Below are 23,829 nucleotides of genomic sequence, written 5' to 3' on the forward strand. Positions count from 1 at the left end.
TGGGTTTGGGTGGCTGCCCCAGACTCGAGGCAGTTTGGCCTTCAAAAGTGGATAAAATGGATGTGTTTATGAGTGATGTCTGCTGATGGTTCATTCTCTCTCCTGTTCTCTTATAGCTGGGTGGTGATGAGAAGGTTCTGGAGAGCTGCTTGAGCCTGGGTGGCCACCGGGCCCCTGTGGTCACTGTGGACTGGAGCACTGCCATGGACTGTGGGACCTGCCTCACTGCCTCCATGGATGGCAAGATCAAGCTGACCACCCTCCTGGCCCATAAGCTCTGAAGGACCTGCCTCAAGTGACACCACAGAAACAGTATTGTCCTAGTGTTGGGGGAGAACAGACACACCCCTTCCAGGTTCCTGCCAGTGCAGCAGATCTTCAGGCAAAGACTGTCCAGGGGGCTTGGGACTGTCCAGCTGCAGTGACTAGAACAGGAGCCTTAAGGAGCAGGTGGCATGTTCTTCCCACAGAACAAAGTCATGGGCTGAAAAGGATCCTCCGACTGCGGGAGGAAAGCTCAGGAAGGAGAAACAGTGATGGGGGCTGTGTTGGCCCAGGAGAGATTGACAGTATTTTATAAATATATCTCTGCTTATTTTTCTTCTTTTTTTTAAAAAAAGAGAATGCTCTTGCAGTCAGCTGGTGTCTCTTTCTAGGATGCGTGTGTCACTTTACCCTGATGATAGTCAGCCGTGGGCTCCCTGCCTTTGTTTCCCCACACCAGGTCTTTCTTACTTGCCTCGCTGGCCATCAGTTCACCTGGGCTTTATGGGAGTGGGACATGGGCCCACAGCATGCTCTTCTGTTTTGCCTGGGCTCAAGTTGAGGCCAGAGTGTTCTGTCTTCCCTGAGAGGTGGTGGCTTTTGTTACAGAAGCCTGTCTGGATGAGGGCAGGTACACAGGCCTCTGCTGCTGGTGGCCCAGTGTTATCTGGAAGCTGCTGTTCCTAGCACTTCATTTGGTGGCTTCTCTCATTCTTCCACCTTGATGCCCTTGAAGTTGAACAGTGCCAGCCACTTTTACTCTCTGCTGGCAAGTGGTGAGAGGGCCAGCTCCCTGACCATATGGCTAGAAGGACCCCTGGGTTTCAGGCCTGACCACTTAAGTCTGAGCCGAGCCTGGACTAGTGGTGACCATGCTCCCGCCTGAGGCCTGCCTGCTACTCCCCAGCTGGGCACCTTGAAGAAGAAGATTCTCCCACAGTGGCAGCTGAGGCTGGGCAAGTGCAGGAGCCAACAGAACGGTGGGCCTGGTCCTGGGGGGCTCCATGCTTTTCAGGGTGACCTTGTCTCCTATGTACGGGTAATTGCTGCCACCAGCAACTCAGTATAGTCATTTTATAGCTTCTTTGGGCTCCCGCTCAGTTCCGGAGCAGGGCTGGTATGGCTGTGTTCTGCTGGGACTGAGGGATAGGTAGAGAGAGAGAGATGGATGTGGCTTGGTTACAAGAAAACACCAGAGACTTCATGGTAAGTAGTTACCCAGTTTCTCCTATTTCCATCTCTAAAATGAAGAAAGTGAAGACTTCTCCACTGCCATGTCTTCACATTGGCACTGAAACTTCTGAGTAATCTATCTCACCCCAGGATTCTGGGGGACAGTCTAAATGGTCTTGAGTTTCATCTGAGAGTTCATGGTCCAGTTTTTCTTCTCATCTCAAAGTTCCTGCCTTATGACCCTTTCTCTCCTCTCAATATGTTCCCCACAGCTTGCTGAAATGGTTTAAGGAATACAGCAACACAACACTTCAAACCCCTGATGCTCCCGTCCCAGCCCACCTCCAGGAAGAGTGCTCATCCTCAAAGCTTGTTGGAAACTCACACTAATCTCTCCTTCAAAACACCTGTGTATTTCCAACCAAGGACCCAAGGTTCCCTACTGTTATCTTCCATGAGGGTAGAATAAAAGAAAACCATGGAGGCAGGCCAGGCCTCAAGTCATGAACCCCTCACCTGCGCTGAGGGCCCTGCAGGTGTATTTCCCCATCTGGTTTCCTTCTGCCCTCTCCTCAGGTATGTGCCTGTCTCTACCCCAAGCCTCAGGCCAAAACCCAGCCCCCAGGTGATATTCAAATGCCCAGGAAGCTCAGTGTGATGTTTGGGAGTACAGTGTGTATACAATGTGGACTGACTAAATCCAGTTAATTAACATTACATGTTAGCTCATACACAAAAATACAATTTTATCTGTCAATTTAAAAATAAAACAAACAAACCCCATGTGCTTCAGGTGTTGCCAGTGCTTATAGATCTCACGGCTGGGTTCGTTGTCCATCCAGGGCCTCTCCCTACACCAAGACTATGCAGACACACAGGCCTATTTTCCAGCTGGCTGTGGAGAGGTTTTAAGGAGCAAAATGTACAGGGGTAGTTCTACTGAGCAAGTATTTTCTGTTCCTTTATTCACAAAAGGAAATGATTCGATTCTACTTCAGCCCTGTAGATTTGTGCTGACTCACGGCCTATGAAAGCCAGGACCTTTGAGGTCAGTGACTGATGCCTTAGTGGTGGCCAGAGAGAAACCTATATCCCAGTGGCCAGTCCTGCAGAGCCTGGAGACTGGCCTGGTTCAACCATAGCTAAGTCGATCCCTACAGTGGCTGACTGGTAGGGGATTTGAGACCACTGGTTTATTTTCTTAGGCCTAGATTTATTTAAAATTTCCATCCAGCCCACTTCCCTAGTGTTGATTAGCATTCCAGAAGAGCCTGGGAGGTTCTCTGGAGAAACTGAAGGCACCCTAGGGGAAAAGAGCACTTCCTGGTCCAGAAAAAGGGGGCTCAAAACTTTGTGCAGCTCGTTTCTAAATAGTAACCGTGCTGTTATTAGCGGAGCAGTTGGAAATCACAGTTTAACAACTGTCTTTTCTCATTTGGGGGCAGACCGTATTTTACCCCCAAATGCAGAGGAAGACCTCCCCTGTGACTGCTTGCCTTGGTCTATTCAGTCTGTCTCTGACCTCAGTCCTCTTTTAGGCTATCTGAAGTCACAAGTGTGATTTGAACCAAGGCTACCTTCATTTGTTAATTATAGCGTTCAGCATAGCTGAAAGCAATTAGCACACTTGGGCAGGTAAGTGGAACCGCCCGTGTCTCTGCCTAGGGAAGCCCTGGGCTGCCAATCTGAATATTAAATATTAGTAACTCCTACGTTACTTGATTTCTCAACGTGAATAGAGCCTTTGATTTCTCTCCCTGCCACCGTCTTGCGCCTTCTCCGGGATGCGTCGCCAGTCGGGAGCACTAAACTTGGTTCCCGTGAGATCCCGGGCGGGGCTGTTGAATACAGAACCCCTTTCCCTCCGTCTAATGTCGGACCTGGGGCCTGGGAATCCACACTTTGACTTTCCAAAAGCCGGGCAGAACCTCTCCTGCTGCAGCAGGCAAGAAGACTGGCGCTGCGCTGGCTGCAGGGGGCGCCGCCGGCCTCCGCGCGCGCGCCAGAAGACCGGGTAGCCGGAAGGGGCGGGCAGAGCTGGGCTGGCACAACCGTCCAGAATCCGGGGACTCGCTCCCGACCCCTAGAAGGAGGCCCAAGACCTGGCAGCACAGCAAGGGCAGGGGATGCGGCGCGCCCCTCCAGTGCAGGCGCCGTCTGCGGAACGGAAGGAGGCGCGCCAGCTCTCGTGACTGGGCAGCCGCGGTCCGCGAGGTGCAAGGAGTTCCTGCGTGTTCTTTCCTGTGGGTCGGCACTGTACAGTAGGGGCAAAGTCAGGGGAAGGTCCCCAAGAGCGAATTGCAGGTTACGGATGAAAAATGCTGTCAGATCCTGTTCCTGCGAGGTCTCGTTTTCACCCAAGGAGTGAGGGGCTTTGGCTGAGATTTTCTGAAGTCTACCAGGTCTAACACCAGTGATCACTGAGCTGCACCAAACGTGCTTCCAGTGGACGTTTCCAACCTGAAGCAGGGCGGGCACAGGATTGGCAGTCTACAGGGCCAGGCTGAGTCTGGATGGCTGAACTTTTTGAGACCTGTGCAAGTTAACTAGGTTTCAGTTCCTTGTTTGTAAAGTGGAACGAATGATATGCATCTCCCGATCTAATAAATTTCTGCTAAGCAGCACTATCAACGTCCAATAATTTAAACAGAAATTAAAGTACATTGGCCAAGGTCTGTCCCCTGGTCTGTAGATTAAGATGCTGGCCTGCTGGTTTTTTCTTAAGTTGTAAACAGCCATTTTGGATGAGCAATAAATTTTCAAGTTATGATTCAGAGAGGGGTTTTATTCTTCGCTGACTACCCCTTTCTAGGCAAACTTCTGCCCCCTAAGATGTTCTTAGAAACACTTAGGTTGATTCCTAAGTGAAAAGTTATGTCCTGGTCTGTGAGTCACAGATTTTTCTAGGTGGGGACTGATGATGTTTAAGGATGGAGGGGCCCAGGTGGAATCAACTCGGGGTAGGGAAAGGGAAGCCAAGTAATATCAGAGGCTTGGTGGGGGCCAGGGAGATTTGATTTCTGCAAATCCGGGGAGCCAAGCAGTTAAAACTTCCTGACCCCTCTAGCAGGTTAAAATTTGGCCAATCAGAAGAAGCTTCAGATTAAGGCAGGGAGGGTGTTGACTAATGAAACCTTTCTGTGAATCAGAATTGCCTGGGGGTTGTTAAGACCCTCTCACTGTAAAGGAAGTGAGAAGCTGGGACCTGGGGCAAATTTGAGAGAGATCATGGGAGATGTTTTGGGAGTTGGATTGGCTGGACACTCTGAGGACAGTAGCACCTGCAGTGTGGAGGAGGAGAAATCACCTGGCTTTGCCTCCTCTCCTTCCTTCCTCTGGGAGTGGTTCCATTAATGCAGAGGCTACAAGGGAGGTGATTGGGGTGGGGGGTGTCTGCTTGTGACTGGGGCAAGTCACTGGGCTTTTCTCCCCAACCCATCATCTTGATTGCCACCACACCTCCTGCTGGACATGCTGAGAATGCCCCATCTCCTGGGCTTTGGTGACCCTCTGGGTCACCTCTGGCCTGCCCCAGGCTGACTGGAAGTGTTTTAGCTTAGAACTTACCAGACTTTGTTCTTCTTTGTAGGCATTAAAGATTGGTGCCCTTTTGGAAAAATGAGGCCTCTAATTCCTGATGTGACAGGAGTAAGATTTGCTGTCCTGTCCTGAGTCAAGCAAGTCACTCAGATCCTGACTCCTTATTGGGGGAAACTACAGCGATGGAAACCTTAAAATCTAAGAACAAAACCAGGGTCCTTCCCTGCTGGATGACAGCCCAGGTGTCTGAAAGGAGGGTGGTGCCAGTGAAGACTCCCAAGCAGAGGAGAGTGGTGACAGGGCCAGCAGTAGCAGCAGGGTAAGCCAACCTCTGGTCAGGGTGCTCCTGGGGAAGCTCAGAAGGGAGGAGGGCCTCTCAGTGGCCTTGGGCCTGCTGGAATTGGCTGAGAGTGAGATGGGTGGCGTTTTCTTCCCACACTTTGGAACTCTTAGAAAGGAAGGTGAGCCTGCATTCAGGTGCCCACCTCTGGCCCTGTGCCGTTGAGGTTTCCGCTGCTGGAGCCTGGTCAGTCAGCACACACACAGGTGGCTTCTGAATACTAGCAAGCTCTCCAAAATTCCAGTTGTCAGAATACTATTCTCTACATTTACACCAAAAATTATGACATCACATGGACAAGTCCAGTGGACCAGTCACCGGGCTTCCTGAATGGTGCCTGCTCTTCCTGTGAAGAGAGCTCTGGGGACAGGCAGATGTATAGCAAGAAGTCAGGAACTGTGCGTGGGTTAGTTGAATGACAGTAATGTGGGGAAGGGGGGTCTTCAGGGTGCCAGCATCAAGCAGGATGGGGCATCCCTGCCACTCTTAGGCCCAGGCCCTCAGCACTCTATTTCCTAGCTCTTCTGTTTCTGGCCAGCCTCCCTTTGAGATTGTAGCAGGGTGTTTGATTGAATGTGTTCATGCATTTGGGTCTTGGCCTGAAGGCCCACATCTACTCACATCCACTGTGTGTGTTTCAAGGTGTGACTCTCAGGAGCCAGCCTCCTCCCCAGTCCCAGCTCCTTATCAGGAGTTGGTGGAGGTGGGAGGGCCTGAGGTCAGCACTAGGCTACTGGGAGGAGGAAGTCATATTCCTGCCTCAAGGAAGTTCCTCAGCTGGGAGTCACTGTTGTGCTCATCCCTGGTGGGGAGCCTGGGATGCACCCCTCTTGCTGTCCTTTCCTTGTCCCTGTGAGCCTGGAGACCCTCTTCCCCATTCGTGACTCATGTCTGTGTTGCAGAACTCCTGCCATGAAGACTGTGTACTGCATGAATGAAGCAGAAATGGTGGATGTGGCTCTGGGGATCCTGATTGAGGTACAGTCAGCTGTGTCCCTTCTTACTCTTGTGACCAGAGACTCCACGGACAGAAACTAGCCACAGCCCTTGGTCACTGTCAGGATTCTGCTCCTGTCAGCTAGCTTCTTCCGTCTCTTCCTTCCCTTGTCCCTCAGCCATGTTGCCCCAGCCTCCCCAATGTGGAGTGAGACACCTGGGCTGGGTGTGTGTGAGGAACAGCATGCACTGTGACTCTGTGCTGGTATGTGGCAGGACACAAAATGTTCACCTGTGTTCTCAGAAAGGGTCTCAGTTGGTCAAGATCCTTCTGGACTTTGCACCTCTCCTTAGCAGAACATGGGGAAGTCACTGTCTTCCTAAAGTAATCATTGGACCAACAGTTGGACAGCACCTTGTATTTATCATGTGCCTTTTTACACAGTGTCCTCTCATTAATCCTCACAGTAACATTTGGGGGTTACTAATTCAGATACTGTTACCCTGAAGAAGCTGGGACTCGGGGGTTTCACTGGTTCTGTGACAGCCTGGGCCCCTTCCATACTCTCACCCTTCATTCCCGCCACATTTTCCTATTGGTTTCTTCTTTCTGCTCAGCTGTTCCCCACACCCCTGCTGGCTTGTCTCCCAAGTGGGTTCTGGTTGTTTAAGAACCTGAGAAGTTTGGGGAGGAGTGGGGTGGGAGCCAGGCCTGGTCGCACACTGGCTTTGCAGTTGCTTCTGGATATGTCCTGTCTCACTGATGGACGTTGAGCCTGACACTTCTTCTGCTCCACAGTGCCGTAAACAGGAAAAGCCCCAGGAGCAGTCACCTCTGGTGGACGCTGATAAGCTGGAGCTCTCCCCCATCTGTTCTGTGTCTCCTCACACAAGTTCTCCTGGGAGCAGCAGCGAGGAAGAGGACAGTGGGAAAGACAAGGCTGCCTGGAGCCTCCGCCCTTCCCAGGGGCAGGGGACTTCCAGCTCTACATGCAGAAGCCCCAAGGAAGCGGAGGAGGAAGATGTGTTGAAATATGTCAGGGAGATATTTTTCAGCTGAGGATAAACAGCTTGCTGGACTCTCCGCGGAGAGCAGCAGGAAGAGGCTGCTGCTGGCGCTGTTGCCCCTCACCCCCACCCCTAGGGTGCAGATGTGGCTGCCTGTGTGCCCAGCTTTGCACCTCCCTGGGCCTGGCAGATTCATCCTAGATCAGAAGCTCCAGGTGCCCTGGGCCTCCTAGGGGCTGCTGTTTTCAGTGTGACAGTGAGGACTCAAACCAAATTCCCATTAGTTTCTCCTCGCACTGCATCCCGCCTGGCACAGGGGGATAGAATCTCAATTGTCTGTCTTATTCTAGAGAAAATGAGGTCATGGGGTCCAACTTTTAAGAACCCAAGAGACAATAATTTTCAAGGAAAAGTATGGCTACTGAATAACTGTGATTCCCAAGCTTTTGTAGCATGATCCCTCCCCATCAGAGGCCCTCGACCTCCAGCTTTGAAGACAGGAGCTGCCCATAGTTCCTGCTCCACCTGGGAGGGTGAGGATTTCCAACCAGAGACTGGCAAGCCAGACAGGCCGCCTTGAGCTGCTGCCTCTCTTCCACCTGGAAGCCTCTACCTTGGTTCCTGGGCAGGTTTAAAGTGCGAGTGGGTTGGGAGACCATACACTAAGGACAAAAGATGACACCAGAGTCCATGTTTCTGCCTCTGTATTCAGTGTGGCTTTGGAAAGGCACAGAAGGAGTAAACTGTTGCCATACAGGTTTCCCAACATACAGGTGCCAAAAAATACAGAGTTCTCCAGTGCACAAGTTGTGCTTCTGTCCTTTCCAGTTCTGTGTGGAGAAGTGAGGGGATGTAGCACCTGTGTATGGATCCATTTGGTCCAGTCCACCTTCTCCTGCCCAAGGATCAGGAGCATCCTGCCCCTCCCTCCAGGGTCACAATGATAGGAATGCTGGCCAGCTGATTCCTGCTTCGTCCTTTGTGGAGGGACCTTCCAAACCTAGTTTTCTTTGTGCCATGTGTGTTCTGTCTGTTGGATCCCTCAGCCATTCCTGGGCCATGGGGGTGGAGTCCTGGTGAGGGGCTTATTGCAGCCAGCCACTCCTCATTGAGGGAGGAGCGAAGGCTTGCTACTAGGTGCCCTTTCATAGTGGTCCTGTTTGTTCCCATAAACCTTCACTGATTCCAGTTTGGCTCTCTTATAAATCAGCCTGCAAATCTGACTCCATAACAGGAATCTTCCTGAAGCTAGAGGAAGAATTGCCCAGATGGGTTAAATAAAGCAGGAAATCATGTGGCGGTGAGCCATGTGCTTTTAGGGTGTCCGCAGAAGTCCTGAAGTACAGGCAATCCTACACTAAGAAGCCGCTGCTGGCCTGGCCGCCCTTACTACCTTGGTCTCCTTGACACTGGGGACCCACCTGCTTTGCAGAGTTCTATCTGCTGGGGTTTGAGAATGGCATTAGCTATGAAACAAAATGGCTGAGAAGATGTGCCAACCCCTGGGTTCTCTGGCACCTTCTCTGTAGTTAGAACTAACCCTCACAATCACTTAAGCCTTTAGATAGGTCTAACAGCTGGCATTTGTCCTTCTTGGCCCTTGGAGGGAACACAACCGTGGCCATAAGTAACAGGATGAGTAAAACCTGGGCCAGGCCCAGAGCCAGGAAGCCAGGCCCCAGGACAGAAAGGCTGATCCACTTCCACACATAGGAGAGGAAGAGGCCCAAGCCTCCGGCTAGCAGCACAGAGGACATTGCCAAGAAGCCCACTGCCAGCTGCCACTCTCCCTTGTCACCATTGCACCAGGCGAGGAGGAGAGGCAGTGGGACAAAGAGTGTGAGGACCAGGGCACCGTATACGCCAAGCCTGGCCAGTGCCAGGCCAATCTGAGACACACCCCAGGCCTCTAGCTCAGGAAAGTGGTGACACTGGAGAGAGCCAGTGTCCTCGTTCCACAGGCAGAAATTGTAGAAGCCAATTCTCAGGTCGGGCAGGTCAGCGAGGTTGCCAGCCTTCCAGAGGAGAGCGTAGAACAGCAGGGAGATGACCACAGCTGTCAGGATCATGATGCCCACGAAGGATAGATGGTTGCCCCACAATGGCCTGGGGATGGCCATCTCTCCTGCCCTTTTCAGGGGACCTGAGGGAAAGTCACACCAGTGAGTGTCCAGCTCTCCCTCTCTGCTCACGCCCTGCATCTTCTCAAGCTCCTGACCTTCCCCTGGCAAACTTATTCTAACCCACCCTACCAGGACAGGAAGTCCCAGGTAACCTACAGCCAGGACCCACTCACAAGACATCAGCTGCCCCTTGGATTTGAGGTCAGGAGGAAGAGTCTCTCCTAGGCAGCTGTGAAGGCCTGAAGAGTCCCCACTGAAGTGCTTTTGGGTTAAAGAATTTGCTCAGCCTAAATGCCAGAAGCCATAGGAAGCATTCTTGGGGGAATTTCTCACATCCTTACAGAGGGTGGGTATTGACAAGGTGGAGGACAAGGCTCACTGTCAGCAGGGTCCTGAAGGTGAAGGAAGGTATGGAAGACCCGTGGAGCCATGGCTGTCACCACAGCTACAGAGACACCCACCTGGAGAGCTATAAAAGCCACACCTCAATTGAATCTAGACTTCTGGGTGTGAGGTGGGCACTGGTGTGTCTTCAAAACTCTGCAGCTTCCTAGGATATGAGCCTGGGCTGAGGATCACTGCCAGACTCTCTCTGTAGTGTCATTTGCCCTGCTTTGGAAACTCATTATTGGGACATACATGATGTCACCTGGTGATGAAATCCCATCCCAGCACTCATTACTTTTAAAACATCTATAGTTTTTTTTTTTAATTTCCTGAAAACAACAGTAATATATACTAATTCTAGGAAATTTAGAAAATATTTTTTAAAAAGCCCTTTTATCCCACCATATACATAGAACCACTGTTAATATTTCACTAACATTTCCCATATGCTGATGTATTTTACAACAACCATTGTGTTGCACATGACACTCTTTTCACTGAATAGTCCATGTCGTAGATTTATCCTTTACACTAGCAATTGACAAGTCATTTCCATTTTTCACCTTTGTGATAGTGAATAAGCTTATAGGAATCTTGCTTTGAATCTGACTTTTCCCTGGGTTAGATATCTAGAAGAGCCGTCACAGGGTCAAGGCTTATCATAGCGATCCTAGGGCATCTTGCCAAACTGGCCTATAGAAAACTTGCTAATTGTGGTCCTTCTAAATGTATGTAAATGCCCATTTCATTACACTCCTCATTATTTTTAAAAATAAAACAGTTACTAATAGGGCATTATGTAAAAATGTGGATGTGTAACCGATGTGATTCTGCAATCTGTATTTGGGGTAAAAATGGGAGTTCATAACCCACTTGAATCTAATGTATGAAATATGATATGTCAAGAGCTTTGTAATGTTTTGAACAACCAATTAAAAAAAAATAAAAATTTACTACTTTTTTTACTCAGAAGAGTGTTTTCAAATTGGCCTGTAAAACAGTAGTCTGCACACTGGGGCTTCATCTGTGTGCATTTTCCATGTGAATAAACCAGCCGTTTACGTCAGGGGTTATGAGGGACGCCTAGCTGCAAACTTTGTGAGATGCACGCTCTGGAGCCAGAGTACCAAGTGGTGCCCTGTGAGCCTTGGCCAGCAGTGCCAGGTGGGATCCAGCTGTGAAGTGTCTGGCAGCCATTGGTGACCTGGGGAGGAGCCCAGAGACCCTGGGGCTCAGCTCCTCAGGGGACCCCCTGGGGAGCAGCCCTCCTTTCCTACAGCTGTCTGATTCTATATGCCGCATTTGTTCTGCAAAAACAGAAAGGGACCAAGTGGAACAAAGAGCATAGGTCAGGCTTGGAGAGAAGGCAGCTCCATTCAAAGGACCCAAATGAAGGCCAGAAATGAGAACAGGGATTCATCAGAGATCCTTTGACAGAGACCTGGTGCTGAGCAAGCCCTTGTTAGGACATTGAGCACCTGAATCTGTGCTGCCTCCACCAGGCCCTAGCAACACTGAGCAGCCTGCTCTGCTCCTGCTTGTGCTTTCCTTCCCTCCAGACAGAGATGGCAGTAACACTCGGAAACAAAGTGTGAGGGACCATCTCAGCTCAAGCCTCAGCAGCTGCCCCTCCGCAGCACCTTATTGTTTAAAGTTTCTGGAAACTCAAGGGGCAGAAGGCCCCCTTTGAATGTAGTTGGAGAATCTTGGAGCATTGCTGCTTGTTCATCAACACTCTAAAAGGTGTTCTCCGATGGTATGATGAAAAGTTTAACCAGTCCAGCCCATGGTTTGAGAAAATTCCCAATGTAGTTTGCATGGTTTTGAATATTTGACAACTTTAGTAAAAGCCTATGTTTCTAATGGGATTTGGTATTTTGGGAAGTGGGATGGATTTCGAGGGTGTGGACCTTGATTTACACTACCATGCTACAGAAAATTGCCTGCACTGCCCTGGAACGAAGCAGGATGGGAGAGAGGATACTGTGTTTGAATGCTCCCTCCCATTTCTCTTGTTTGAATCCTGATTCAACTAGCTTCCAAAAATCATTACTATTAAACATTTTTGACTTGAAGACAGAGCCTAGAGCCTTTGTTTTTAACTTCCTCATTTTTTTTTTTCAACTGACACTTAGAGGTTTTTGATGGAGAGTGAAACAAAACAAAACTGGAGCCCAGAAGTGCAGGCCCAGGCCTGTGGAGGAGGCGGTTTCCTTCTCCTCTTCATCTCTTCATATATACAGTCAGGCCCACCTCCCGTGTCCAGTGCTTGAGGCTCTCCACCATCTGGCTCCACTTAGAACTTGAACTTTCAGTCTTCCACTGAGGCCCAGCTCCTTTTTCCTCCTCTCTAGCTTTGCATGGTCCAGCATCTGCTCAGGCTGTGTCCATTCTTAGCCCATGCTCAGCCTCTCCCCAACCCCCAACATCCCACCTGACTTTCTGACTTTCTACCTGATTACAACCTTCAGTGATTCCTGAGCTTTCCTGGACTGATGTCAGCATACAGAGAAATTCCTTTTTTAAAATTAATGAATGAAAATGTGCTTGGCGTCTTTGGGTTATTTCACTTACATGTGTTATGTCCACATCGTAACCACACAGTGGAGCTTCTTGAGTGAGGGGCCATCTTCACGTTCCGCACATTCCCAGCACAGTGCCAAGATGTCCGATTGTGCTTCCTGTTGGAAACACGTACAGACTTTAGGAAGCTGGGACGGGGAGGTTGGAGTCTAGTCCTGGCTTTTCCTAAACATTTCACATGACAGTGTCTGGATATGTGGTTGGAAACCCGTGACACTGTTCTCCCAGCCCCAAAGTCTGCCCAGTTCTTTTCGTTTTATAACAATCCTGGTAATCATGTTCTCACGACAATGAGCTTTTTAATGACCAGCCAGTGCTTCCTTCAAAGGGCAAAAGGGTAGACTGCTGAGTCACTGTGGCCATTTTTAGATGAGCTTTTTCCTGTTTATAAGAAAGTAGTGCATGCCAATTGCAGAAAACTAGAAAATAAATGAAAGTGTAGAGAAAAGATGAAAAATCAATTTCTATGACTCCAGGTCATAGAAATACCCACTCTTAGTGCTCTGTAATGTTGTTTTATATGCTAGGATCACATAAATATATGTTCACGTTCCAATTTGTGAACATCATTGTAGAATAAATGTTTCCCTATATTACTAGAAATGTTTCCTATGTGATACCTTTAAGGGCTTCATATAGCCATTTCAGAGCTTAAAGTGTTTCTAAATCGTATTTTGTAACATTATTTTATATATTATAAATAAAGTTACAGTGAGTATGTATGTGAATCAGTTTATCCTTCTATCAGTGGTGTAAGAGAATGCTTATCTCTATTTTTCTCCCAGTTCCGTCCTGTCTGGTCCAGGTCCACATCCCCGCCCCCTAGACAGGGTGTCACTGTGTTGCCCCAGGCTGGCTTTGAACTCTTGGGCTCAAATCATCCTCCTGCCTCAGCCTCCTGAGAACTGCAACTACTGTGCCCAAGAATGCTTGCTCCCTGGAATTGCATATCTTTAGTCTTAGATAGCGACAGATGATGATTCATTGTTATTATTTTCTTTCAGAATTAGTAAAGTTCAATATTTTCAAGAAATGATCATCTATATTTCTTCTTTTGTGAAGTGCTATTAGTTCTTTTGCTTTAAAAAATCATTTTGAGTATGTGTGGCCCTGGATTTGATCCAGAGCACCACTAAAAAAAAGAAAAAAAATTATTTCCAGTTTTAGTTTTCATTTGTCAGTCTGAGCCCTTTCTATGTAAAGGCTATTAACATTTTGCCACCATAATTGTCATAGTAAAGTACAATTCTTTTGCTGCGCCAGGGCCTCTGTATGTACTTCTCTGTCCTGATTCTTTGCCTCTGGGTTATTTTTTATTTTTTTCTTTCTCAGTTTCTAAATGCAAGTTTTCTTTTTTGTGCCTGGGATTGAGCCCAGTTGAGCTTAACCACCGAGCCACATCCCCAACTCTTTTATATATATAATTTAGAGACACAGTCTCTCTAAGTTGTGTTAGGGCCTCACTAAATTGCTCAAGCTGGTTTTGAACCCATGATCCTCCTGCCTCAGCCTCCAAAGCCACTGGGATTACAGGCATGTGCCACTGTGCCTTGCTAAATGTAAATTTTCTACAAGGTCCTCTCTCCCTCAGGTACTTCATCCAAGCCTGCGGCTTCAGGAGTTGGGTACTCTGAGACCATTTGACACTAGATATGGTGATGGCTGAGGTGGGAGCAGCAGCCTCTTCCCCTGCCCTGACACCACCCAGGGAGTTGCTACCAAGGCCTCGGAGTCCAACCTGGAATTTGTATTTTGTTGCTTGAAAGCATGGAAGCTCAAAAGAAAACAACAGGGGAGTCCTTAGGGTCTTGTCAGTTATAAATTCCCCTTTTGGCTTTTCATTTTGTGAACAATTTCAGAAGACACAGGGAAGCAGAGGAGAGAGCTTGCTTTGAGAGTCTCTTCAGCCAGTGGGAAGGAACTGAGAAGGAATCCAATTTTGTTGAAGTCTTGTTAATAGTTGAAAACAGACCTCAACATTTCTTGAGCATTTATTATGTGGCAGGCCCTGCACCTAGCACTTAGCAGGTATTCTTAATTTCTTGCAACAAGGTTGGAAGGTAGATTGCCTGTTTTCATCTCCATTTTCTTGAGGAGAAAGTAGGCCTAGTGAGGGTCAGTAACCAGCCCATGCTCATATCGTTGATGGATATTGAAGCCTATCAGGCTGCCTAGTTGTCTTCACTGTAAGAATAAGAGCCTGCTTCTTCCTGAGCATCTGCCTATTTAAGGCCTGGCCCTTCACCAGCATTATCTATTTAATCTTCAGAGCAATCAAATGCAGCTGCTATTCTTCTTGTTCTCACTTGATATAGGGGAGACAGTGTGGAATAATGGTTCAGAACACATGCTTTGAAGTTTTGTCTTCTGGGTTCAAATCCCAGCTCTTCCCTTTACCAGCTGTGGTGACCTTAGTTACATGCCATCTCTGTGCCTAGTTTTCTGATCTGTAAAATGGGTATAATTACAGAATTTACTTTATAGATGTTATGGAAATTAAATGAGGTGATTCATGCACAACGCTGGGAACATGACCTAGTAAGTGTTGCTCAACTTATTATAGAGAGGAAACTGAAGCTCAGAGAGGTTGAGCCCAGGACCACACAGCCTGGGTGAGAATCTAGGGGGACAGAGCACTGGAGTTACTTTACAGAGCTCAACTCCAGGAAGCTGTCCTCTTGGATATGTGTAGGTGATCAGAATGAGGCCTGGGTAGCAACAGGCAGTGGCGATCACCACCACCTGGGTTGTCTCTGTCCTGTTCCTCACTAGTCATGTGGCCTTGGGCAAGTTCCATCACATGCTGCTCTGTCATGCATTGGCCGTCACATTCCCCATGGGGCTGTTGTGAGGCTGGAATGAGTTCACAGCAGCATAAATGGATCAGTGCCCAGCACGTGCTAAATCTGCTGTGATCGTGATGAAGAAGATGATTCCAGGGGACAAAAGGGAATGGAAGCCGGAGTAACGTAGAGAGCGGGTCAGTGCATGGCATGAATGGAATGAGAAGTCCAGGAAAGAAAATTCAAGCAGAAGAAAGCCAGAACCACCAAACCTGACAGGGTGTGTGTTCGTCACAGGAGGCCACCAGCCCTGGCTAAAAACTTGCTGGCTGAACACCATTCAAGATTAGCATGTTCCTGGTTTGGGTGGGGTTCTCACAAAAATAAAAAGGGAAGAAGAAAGGGAAACGTGTCGTATTTCCTTTGGCAGAAATAAGCGTCTAAGCTCTAGTTTTTCACAACTGGGTGTCTCTTGGATGTGTTTGGCCAGTGGCAGCTCCTGGGGTTCACAGTGTTCTCTGTGGGTGGTCGTCTGCACCACTGAGCTTGTCATCGAACACTGCAATGTTCAGATTTGCTTAATTCTTATATGTAAATAAAAACAGCTTTCCCAGAAGAAATGGGGATACACCATGAGATGGCAATGTATCCTCAGAGGCATGAGGCCAGGCATGACACAATAAGCCACTGGAATAACTGTTTAAATGAGTCCATTAATATTAACTTGCTATTTGTTTGATTGTTTTGTTGCTGATTAGCTTTTACTAGCAGATGACCCAGCTGGGAATAAAGGTTACAAAATATTTAGAGGTAGGGAAAAAAAAATCCTTAAAAATGAACAAATGACTATAAATTGGGGAAACCATCCTCCTTTGGTTTTTGGGGGCAGATCTCCCCCATCCAGTTTATGGGAGGCTGAGATTCACAGGGCCCAAAATAGCACTAGAGGCTAGCGTGGGTTCTCTGGCCCCAGCACTCTCTCCTGCAATTCTGAAGAAATCTCCCCACCCTCCGGCCACAGTTTTGTCTTAGGACACTACTCATGATGCATTCTGGGTGACTCTGGAGTGAGGACCCTGGAGAATCAGAGGTGCTAGGGAACAACCAGATATCTCCCTATTAGCTTGCACTCTACTTGAGAAGACAGACACCAAACATAATTAAGAAAGATAATTACATGTTTGAAAAGCTTTGGGAAACAAACAGGGGGAAGTCAGGGGGAGAAAGTGGCAGGAAAAAGTGCTGATTCTAGATCTGAGAGTCAGGGGAGACCGCTCTGTAGGGGAGACATTTGGTTTGAGCCTATAAAGGGTTTCTTATTAAGTGGCTGGAGCAGTTGACAAGCTAGCTGGAAAAGAGAAAAAAAGAGAACCCAAACTATTTTAGGTCCTCTTTGCATTCCACAAACCAAAATAAATTGCACATAGATTCAAAAACAAACAGAAAAAAGTAAAAAAAAAACCCTGATTTATGAATGAGAAAGGACATTCTGAACTTAAAAGCAAATAAAAGCTATAAAAATTGTACAGATTTAGCTACTTAAAAAAATATAGATTTCTATATACCGAAAGCATACAACACTAAAACACACACACACACACACACACACACACACACACACACACAGTCAATGAGCTTGGAAAATATGTAGAACAAATATTAAATGGTGAATATACCTAATGCCTAAAATGTTCATGTGAATAGTTAAGGAAAATATTAAACTCCATAAAAATGGACAAGGGAATATTAAGAGATAATTCACAAAAGAAAGAATGAAAAGTAGTTAACTAACATGAAAAAACAATCTCTATCCTAATGTCATCAAAGACATGCCAAGTAACATAACCTATGTGTTTCCCTATCAAAACTGTAGATAAAAACACTTGCTGAGGGGCTGGGGTTGTGGCTCAGTGATAGAACACTGGCCTTGCACACACAAGTTCCTGGGTTCAATCCTTAGCACCACATAAAAATAAATAAATAAGGGTATTGTGTCCAACTACCACTAAAAGAAACCCATTAAAATAAAAGAGAAATACTTGCTGATACCAAGAGTGGTAAAACTGGCTTTCTCACACATGATGGCAGGTGTAAAAATTTGGAAAATTTCTCTGGGAGGTAATTGGCCAACATGCATTTAAAAACCTCCAAACAGTCAAATCTCTTTGTCACTCCATTTTTATGAATTTATTCTAAGGCAGGAAACAGAAATGCAATCAATGATAGGAATATTTATTACAGTGTCACTTTGGCAAAAAGTGGGAAGCAACTTGAATTGCCAGCATTAGAAGTAAATTAGGAAATATCAGAATGATGAAACACTATACAACTTTTAAGAAAAGCCTATATAAAATCCCACTAGTATGAATGCCTCTATATAAAGATGTACAGGAGAAACAGACTAAGGAATTATTTAACTAATTAATTATTAGTTAATTAATATTAGATGCTTTTCTGAATAGTTGAATTATTGGCAATTGTTCCTTTCTTTTTGCATTAAAATAAAATACCAGAATTATGAGCTATTTTTCAGAAAAAATAAAATTTATAAAATAATCATAACTTCCAGTAATTAGATAAGGTGAGAGCCAAGATGGAAAAAAAGTTCATAAAAGAAAATATGTTTAAAATTGAAAGAAGAAAATCACCCGCACTAAATCTCAGAAACAAGATTTTGAAAGGGATATATTATAGGAAGATGATACTGAAAATGCACTTTAATATCATGAGGTAAGAAGGAAATATGCACTTTTCTCCCTTACTCAATGAATGCTTTGAATTTACAGATGAAGCAGTATAATAAGAGTTATGAACAAAATAGCCCACTTACAAAAATGAAAGGTCTCACCATCTGCCCCGAGAAAACTAAAATTCTACCATGAATTTCCACTGGGGCATGAGAAGCAATCTACTCTAATAACGTAGGGTCTAAAAATCTCTTAGATCCTATTATGTTCTCCAAGTCAAGAGCACAGATCTTTCTGGAAATTTTAATCTTCAGTGTGTATTCGAAGGGCTCATGGTGTTTTCATAATCACCTTTGAGCAACAGTTTAGCTGCTGCTGGTCAGTGACCTGCGTGGGTTTTGGCTGCCTGTTCTGATGAACAATGTGTTCCAAAAGCCACACACAGTTACTTGTACAGACCTGGCTGCTCACAGTTAGTCTGTGTAGGCCCAACTGGTTCTGCCAGCTTTAGTGGCATCATTTTGTGGCCAGTGATACACAGGTGATGCTGAAGAGAGTAGATGGTAGGAGATCAGAGAATAAAGGGGTAGATGTACTGAGGAGAGAGGAAGGAAGGCCACAGACACAGAAAGCAGCCAATGCTTTCCCGAGGCACTTTCTAGAATGTGAAATATCTGAGAAGAAGTACTGTCTTGGGAGGTGGTGGGCATCTGGGCCAGCTGCGGTGCTTGTGGGGAGGTACTTACAACCAGAAGGTGCAGCGCCCCCAGGAACACTCATGAAAAGATGGAACAGGAAATCAGGTTCGGGTTGGTTGGATTCTCCCTCCTGCTGGCTTTCTAATGTCAGGTTCCAGAAACGAGGTCAGACGGAGAGAAATGGCAGACAGATGCAGCCCTGAGCTGAGGTCCTGCTGCCATTCGCAGTTGTCCCGAAGTAAACAGCTCTCTGAACTTTGGTACATTTGTGCTGACTGATGTCACTATCAGCTGATTTCACTTTCGTTTTTTAACTTGCCGTGGCCCGGTGACTTTCCAGAATTAAGAAATGTAAACAGCTTGTTCAGTGGAACTCACTACCACACTGGAGCCAGTAAGCCATCCTATTTAAAGAGCCAGGTAAGGGTCTTGACTGTGTCACACAGAAAGTCCAGCGGGGAAAGATCATCACGACTCTGAGAACTCTGTGATTTAAACTCCAAGATAAACAACCTAGACGGGCCTTCAAGATGACCTAGTGCAAGCTCTCAGCCTGTTGGGGCCCAGGTCATCTCCTACTCATTCCTTTGGATATTGGCGTGTCATCTGGTTCCCTTTTCAGAAATCAGCTTTATAATGATTGACTTCTCTGGACACAAAACTTTGTGTTCTCACTGGATATGTTTAGGCCCATGTTGAAGCAGTTAGGAACATCTATTTGATTTCAAAATAAGAGCAGAACAAAGCTTTTATTTTTGAAACCACAGGAACTCCTGACCAGAGTTTAAAGATGGCTTCTGCTGCTCACAAGACTATGGAACTTTCAAATGGGGGTTATGCTGGGTTAAGTCAGTAGACTGACCCAGTACTGCTGACTCCTTAGGGCTCCTCTTCCTGTCCCCTTCACACACTATGTCCAACTGGTACATCTTACAGACTCTCTTTGCCTTTATGCTGTGTTGATCTCCTATTTCCTGCATCAAAGGTTTTTCTCTTTCTTGATTTATTCAGTTTGGGTGGAGGAAGTCTCCAGTAACTTCCTGAGAAATGGGTGCACCAAACATTTTTTTTGAGAACTTGCAAAACAAACTATTTTTATTCTACTCTCAAACTTGATCAAAGTTGAACTGAGTATATAAAGCATTTGGGGTTAAATATAACTAAAAAAATAATTTTGAAGATTTTGTTCCATTCCATCTAGCTTTCTTGTTACTGTTGAAAAGTTTAAAGTCATTCTGCTTCCAAGATGGCCTCCTCTCCTATTGTATCCCTTCAGTTTTTGCTTAAAAAAAAAAAAAAAAAAAGAAGTTATTTAAGTGAGGTTTTGGGAGGAAACAAAACTAAATGTGTATTCAATTTGCCATTTTTAATTGAAAATGTAAAATATTTCTTTCTTATTCTTTATCTTTCCTCTTCTTCCTCCTGTGTTTCCACCCCAGGAGGGTTCTTTTTGGATTCCCCCCCCACACACACTCACACTGGTTATCTCTGGCAATGTAGCTGGCCTCTGGTTGGGCTTGTTGCTTTTATCAAATCACTAAACTCCTCTTAATTACTTACCAACCAAATCTCCATTGTTTGGAAGATACCTTTATCCTTGAACTTTCCCATACTCTATTCCAAACAAATCTGTTGGGGAGGGCCTCAGAGTTCTCTGCTCTTAGGGCACACTTCTCCCTCCCCAGGCAAAATATCTGAGCTACTGCTCTGGAGGTGAGATTGGTGACAGTGACTTACTTCTTTTAGAATGACAAGTCTGCTTTTTGAGTAGTGTGTAGTAAGTAGCCTTTGGTCTTTTTAGATTCCACAGGGAACCTCCATTCTATGAAGGAGCTGGGGGCAAAGGTGACCAGGCTCCAGTAATCCCAGCCTGCTGACCCTGAGGGACAGCCTATGGCTGGGTGGAGGAAGGATATCCCTGACCTCTTGGTTGTTCTTGCTTGGAATTTAGCCTCTGCCACACCAGAAGGTGAGACATGTTAGTAACCTGCCCTTCCCAGGGAGACACCATTGGCCCTGCCTGGGAGCTGGGGAGAGTGCTGTCCTAGTGTTCCTGGTCACTCTCAGAGTGGAGCTTCCCTCCTGTTGAGCTGGAGTAAAGAAAAGGAGAATGTCACAAACCCTCACTGTTCTTGCAGGAATTTAGCCAATTTTTTTTTTCTTTTTCTTTTTCTTTTTTTTTTTTTTTTTTTTTGAGTGAATGTCTCTTCATTTGGTATGATTTTAGGAAAACTTCCTAATTTAAATAGGTTTTTCTAAAAAATATGTTTACTTTTTTTTTTTTTTTTTTTTTTGTGGTGCTGTGGGGATTTGGGATTGAACCCAGGGCCTTGAAGGCAAGCTCTCCACCAACTGAGCTGTATCCCCATCCTAGTTTTGTATTTTTCATGGGGGAGTGGGTGAGGAACTCCTCAAGCTTCCATTCTAGAATTGGATCTCTTCCCATATGTGGTTCTTTAGTGTCTTTCAGCAGAGTTTTATAGTTTTCTTCATATAGATCTTGACATATTTTGTTAGATTTATGCCTCAGTATTTTAGTTTTTGGTGCTAACATCAGTAGTCTTGTGTTTTTCATTTCAAACTCTAATTGTTCTTTGCTCATATGTAAGAGCAATTTACTTTGGTATTTCAACTATTCATCAGCTTTCTGGTGCTGTGATAAAATGCCTGAGAAAATCAACAATAAGGAGGAAAGATTTTTTAGCTCATGATTTCAGAGACTTTAGTCCATGATTGTTTAGCCTTTTTACCTTTGGGACTGTGGCAAAGCTGATGTTATGGCAGAGAGTTATGTGGTTCTTTAGTGTCTTTCAGCAGAGTTTTATAGTTTTCTTCATATAGATCTTGACATATTTTGTTAGATTTATGCCTCAGTATTTTAGTTTTTGGTGCTAACATCAGTAGTCTTGTGTTTTTCATTTCAAACTCTAATTGTTCTTTGCTCATATGTAAGAGCAATTTACTTTGGTATTTCAACTATTCATCAGCTTTCTGGTGCTGTGATAAAATGCCTGAGAAAATCAACAATAAGGAGGAAAGATTTTTTAGCTCATGATTTCAGAGACTTTAGTCCATGATTGTTTAGCCTTTTTACCTTTGGGACTGTGGCAAAGCTGATGTTATGGCAGAGAGTGCATAGACATATTCCATGTTCATGGATAAGAGGGTTCAATATTATCAAGATGTCAGTTCTTCCCAACTTGATTTATAGATAAATTCCAATCCAAATCCCAGCAAATTACTTTGTAGATATCAAAAAAGGTGATTTTAAAGTGTATATGGAAAGGCAATATGCTCAGAATAGGCAATACAATATTGAAAAAGAAGAACAAAGTTGGAGAACTGACACTACCCAACTTTAAGACTTACTATATAAAGTTACACTAATATAGTGTGATGCTGGCAAAAGAATAGAGAGTGCGTGGTAGAGCAAAACTTCTTACCTTAAGGCTGCTAGGAATCAAAAGAGAGGAATGGGCTGAAGTTCCAATTAACCCTTTCAAGACCAGGCCCCCTACTGATCTAACTTCCTCCTGCACAACTCTACTTCCTAAGCTTTCCATCAGATCCCATTGGCACCACCCTGAGACCAAACTTTTATAATATGTGGCTTTTGGGGGATATTTAAGATCTAAACATAACTTTGTGTCTTACACTTGCTATTATCACATTAATTCCAGGATGTTTTATTTTTATTGATTCTTTGGGCTTTTCTACAGTCATATCATCTGTGAACAAATTCAGTTTTTTAAATTTTCCTTTCCAGCTGTATACCTTTTATTTCCTTGTCTTGCTGAATTAAGATTTCTAGTCTTAAAATGGGCATTCCCTTATCTTAGCAAGAAAGCATGTTTTTTTTTTGTTGTTGTTGTTTTTTAAAGATGTTCTTTATCAACTTGAGAAAGTTTCTCTCCATTCCTAGTTTGCTGAGAGTTTGTTTTATTACGAATGGGATAGGAGTTTCCCAAATATGTTTTTGTTTCTGCATTATTGATGTGATCATATGATATTTCTTCTTTATTCTGTTGATGTGATGGATTATATTGATATTATATTGATATAAATGTTGAGCTAACTTTGCATAACTTGAATAAATCTTAGTTATGGTGTATAATTATTTTTATACATTATTGAATCCTATTTCTAATATTTTTTTGAGAATTTGCATCTATGTTTATGAGAAATATTCTAGTTTTCATTTTTTGTAACATCTTTGGTTTTGGTAATAGGGCAATACTATAGAATGAGTTAGGGAATATTCCCTCAGTTTCTATCTTCTGAAAGATATTGTAGAGAAAAGGTATAATTTCTTTCTTGTTAGTTAGAATTCATTAGTGAATTCATGCAGGCCTGGTGTTATCTCTTTTAGAAGGTTTTATTGTTTCAATTTCTTTAATAGCCCTATTCAGATTGTCTTTCTCTTTGTGTGTGTTTTGGCAGATTACATCTTTTGAGGAATTAAGCCATTTCATCTAGATTATCAAATTTTTGCGCAAGGAATTTTTCATAATATTATATCCTTTTAATGTCCAGGGGACTAGCAGTCTCTTCATTTCTGACCTTAGTAATTTGTGGTTTTCTCCTTTTTCTTAATAAATAATATTCCTAGAGGCTTATATATTTTTTGATCTTTTCAAAGAAAATGTTGGCATTTCATTAATTTTCTCAGTTAACTTCCTTTTCAATTTCATTGATTTCTGCTCTAATTTTTATTTTTCTGCATACTTTGGGCTTAATTTTTCTTTTTAATAATTTTCCAAGGTAGAAGGCTAGATTCATTAGACAATCTATTCTTATAAATGCATTATATGCTATAAATTTCCCAGTAAAAGCATTGCTTTCATTGTATTCCATTTTGTTGTTATGTTTCCATTTTCATGTGGTTTGGAGAATTTTAAAAAATTTCTTGAGAACTCATTGCCAAAAATTAACATAACTACTCCAACTTTCTTTCAGTTAGGGTTAACAGGGCATTTCTTTCTTCATCCCTTTAAACCCGTGTCTTTCTATTAAAGTGATGATTATCAAGAAAATACTTCTCTTTTTATTCACTCTGACAGTGTCCTATCTTATAATTGCTATATTTAGACCATTGCCTTTAAAAAGTGATTGGATTAGTATCTACCATATTTGTTACTGTTTTCTATCTGCTGCTTTTGTTGCTTCTTGTCTTCCATTCTTTTTGTACCTCTTCTTGTTTTCATCACTTTTTTCCTTTTATTATATCAAGTATACTTCTTTTTTTCACCTTTATACAGTGCATCAAATTTACATCAAAACCAAATCCTCTTTCAAATAATACTATTC

At 44.7% G+C, this 23,829-nt stretch overlaps 3 protein-coding genes across 6 annotated transcripts in view; 2 read left to right on the plus strand and 1 right to left on the minus strand.

Annotated features, from left to right (window-relative positions):
* The window catches only part of Wdr91 (WD repeat domain 91), a 29,652-nt gene extending 29,014 nt beyond the window's left edge, over nt 1–638 (plus strand). For all 3 annotated transcript variants that reach the window (XM_076833017.2, XM_076833033.2, XM_076833026.2), the window contains one exon: nt 117–638. In XM_076833017.2, the coding sequence (XP_076689132.1) occupies nt 117–281 (165 nt within the window). In that variant the 3' untranslated portion in view covers nt 282–638. The remainder of the gene's footprint in view (nt 1–116) is intronic.
* A 2,851-nt stretch (nt 639–3,489) lies between these two features.
* Cyren (cell cycle regulator of NHEJ) lies at nt 3,490–8,067 on the plus strand. The gene is made up of 4 exons (XM_076833064.2): nt 3,490–3,651; nt 5,027–5,296; nt 6,220–6,295; nt 7,053–8,067. Exons 2-4 carry the CDS (start codon nt 5,160–5,162, stop codon nt 7,311–7,313), a joined length of 474 nt encoding a protein of 157 aa, XP_076689179.1. The 5' UTR covers nt 3,490–3,651; nt 5,027–5,159; the 3' UTR covers nt 7,314–8,067.
* Nucleotides 7,949–18,797, minus strand: Tmem140 (transmembrane protein 140). Of its 2 annotated transcripts, XM_076833043.2 has the most exons (3): nt 18,571–18,796; nt 12,346–12,452; nt 7,949–9,404 (listed from the first exon to the last, which is right to left on the minus strand). In XM_076833043.2, the coding sequence occupies exons 2-3, from the start codon at nt 12,398–12,400 to the stop codon at nt 8,797–8,799; spliced, it is 663 nt and encodes a 220-aa protein (XP_076689158.2). In that variant the 5' UTR covers nt 12,401–12,452; nt 18,571–18,796; the 3' UTR covers nt 7,949–8,796. The 2 variants fall into 2 exon arrangements, with proteins under 2 accessions (XP_076689158.2, XP_076689166.1); XM_076833051.2 differs by lacking the exon at nt 12,346–12,452 and having other exon boundaries at nt 18,571–18,797.
* Between the last annotated feature and the right edge of the window lie 5,032 nt (nt 18,798–23,829).

Source organism: Callospermophilus lateralis, chromosome 1 (assembly GCF_048772815.1).
Source record: "Callospermophilus lateralis isolate mCalLat2 chromosome 1, mCalLat2.hap1, whole genome shotgun sequence".
Taxonomy (NCBI): domain Eukaryota; kingdom Metazoa; phylum Chordata; class Mammalia; order Rodentia; family Sciuridae; genus Callospermophilus; species Callospermophilus lateralis.

Coding starts and splice junctions, on each gene's coding strand:
- Cyren (XM_076833064.2), top strand. CDS start 5,160: ATGGAAACCTTAAAATCTAAGAACAAAACCAGGGTCCTTCCCTGCTGG. Junction 5,297..6,219: donor GGGCCAGCAGTAGCAGCAGG/GTAAGCCAACCT, acceptor TCTGTGTTGCAG/AACTCCTGCCATGAAGACTG. Junction 6,296..7,052: donor CTCTGGGGATCCTGATTGAG/GTACAGTCAGCT, acceptor TCTGCTCCACAG/TGCCGTAAACAGGAAAAGCC.
- Tmem140 (XM_076833043.2), bottom strand. CDS start 12,400: ATGGCCCCTCACTCAAGAAGCTCCACTGTGTGGTTACGATGTGGACAT. Junction 9,405..12,345: donor ACGATGTGGACATAACACAT/GTAAGTGAAATA, acceptor ACTTTCCCTCAG/GTCCCCTGAAAAGGGCAGGA.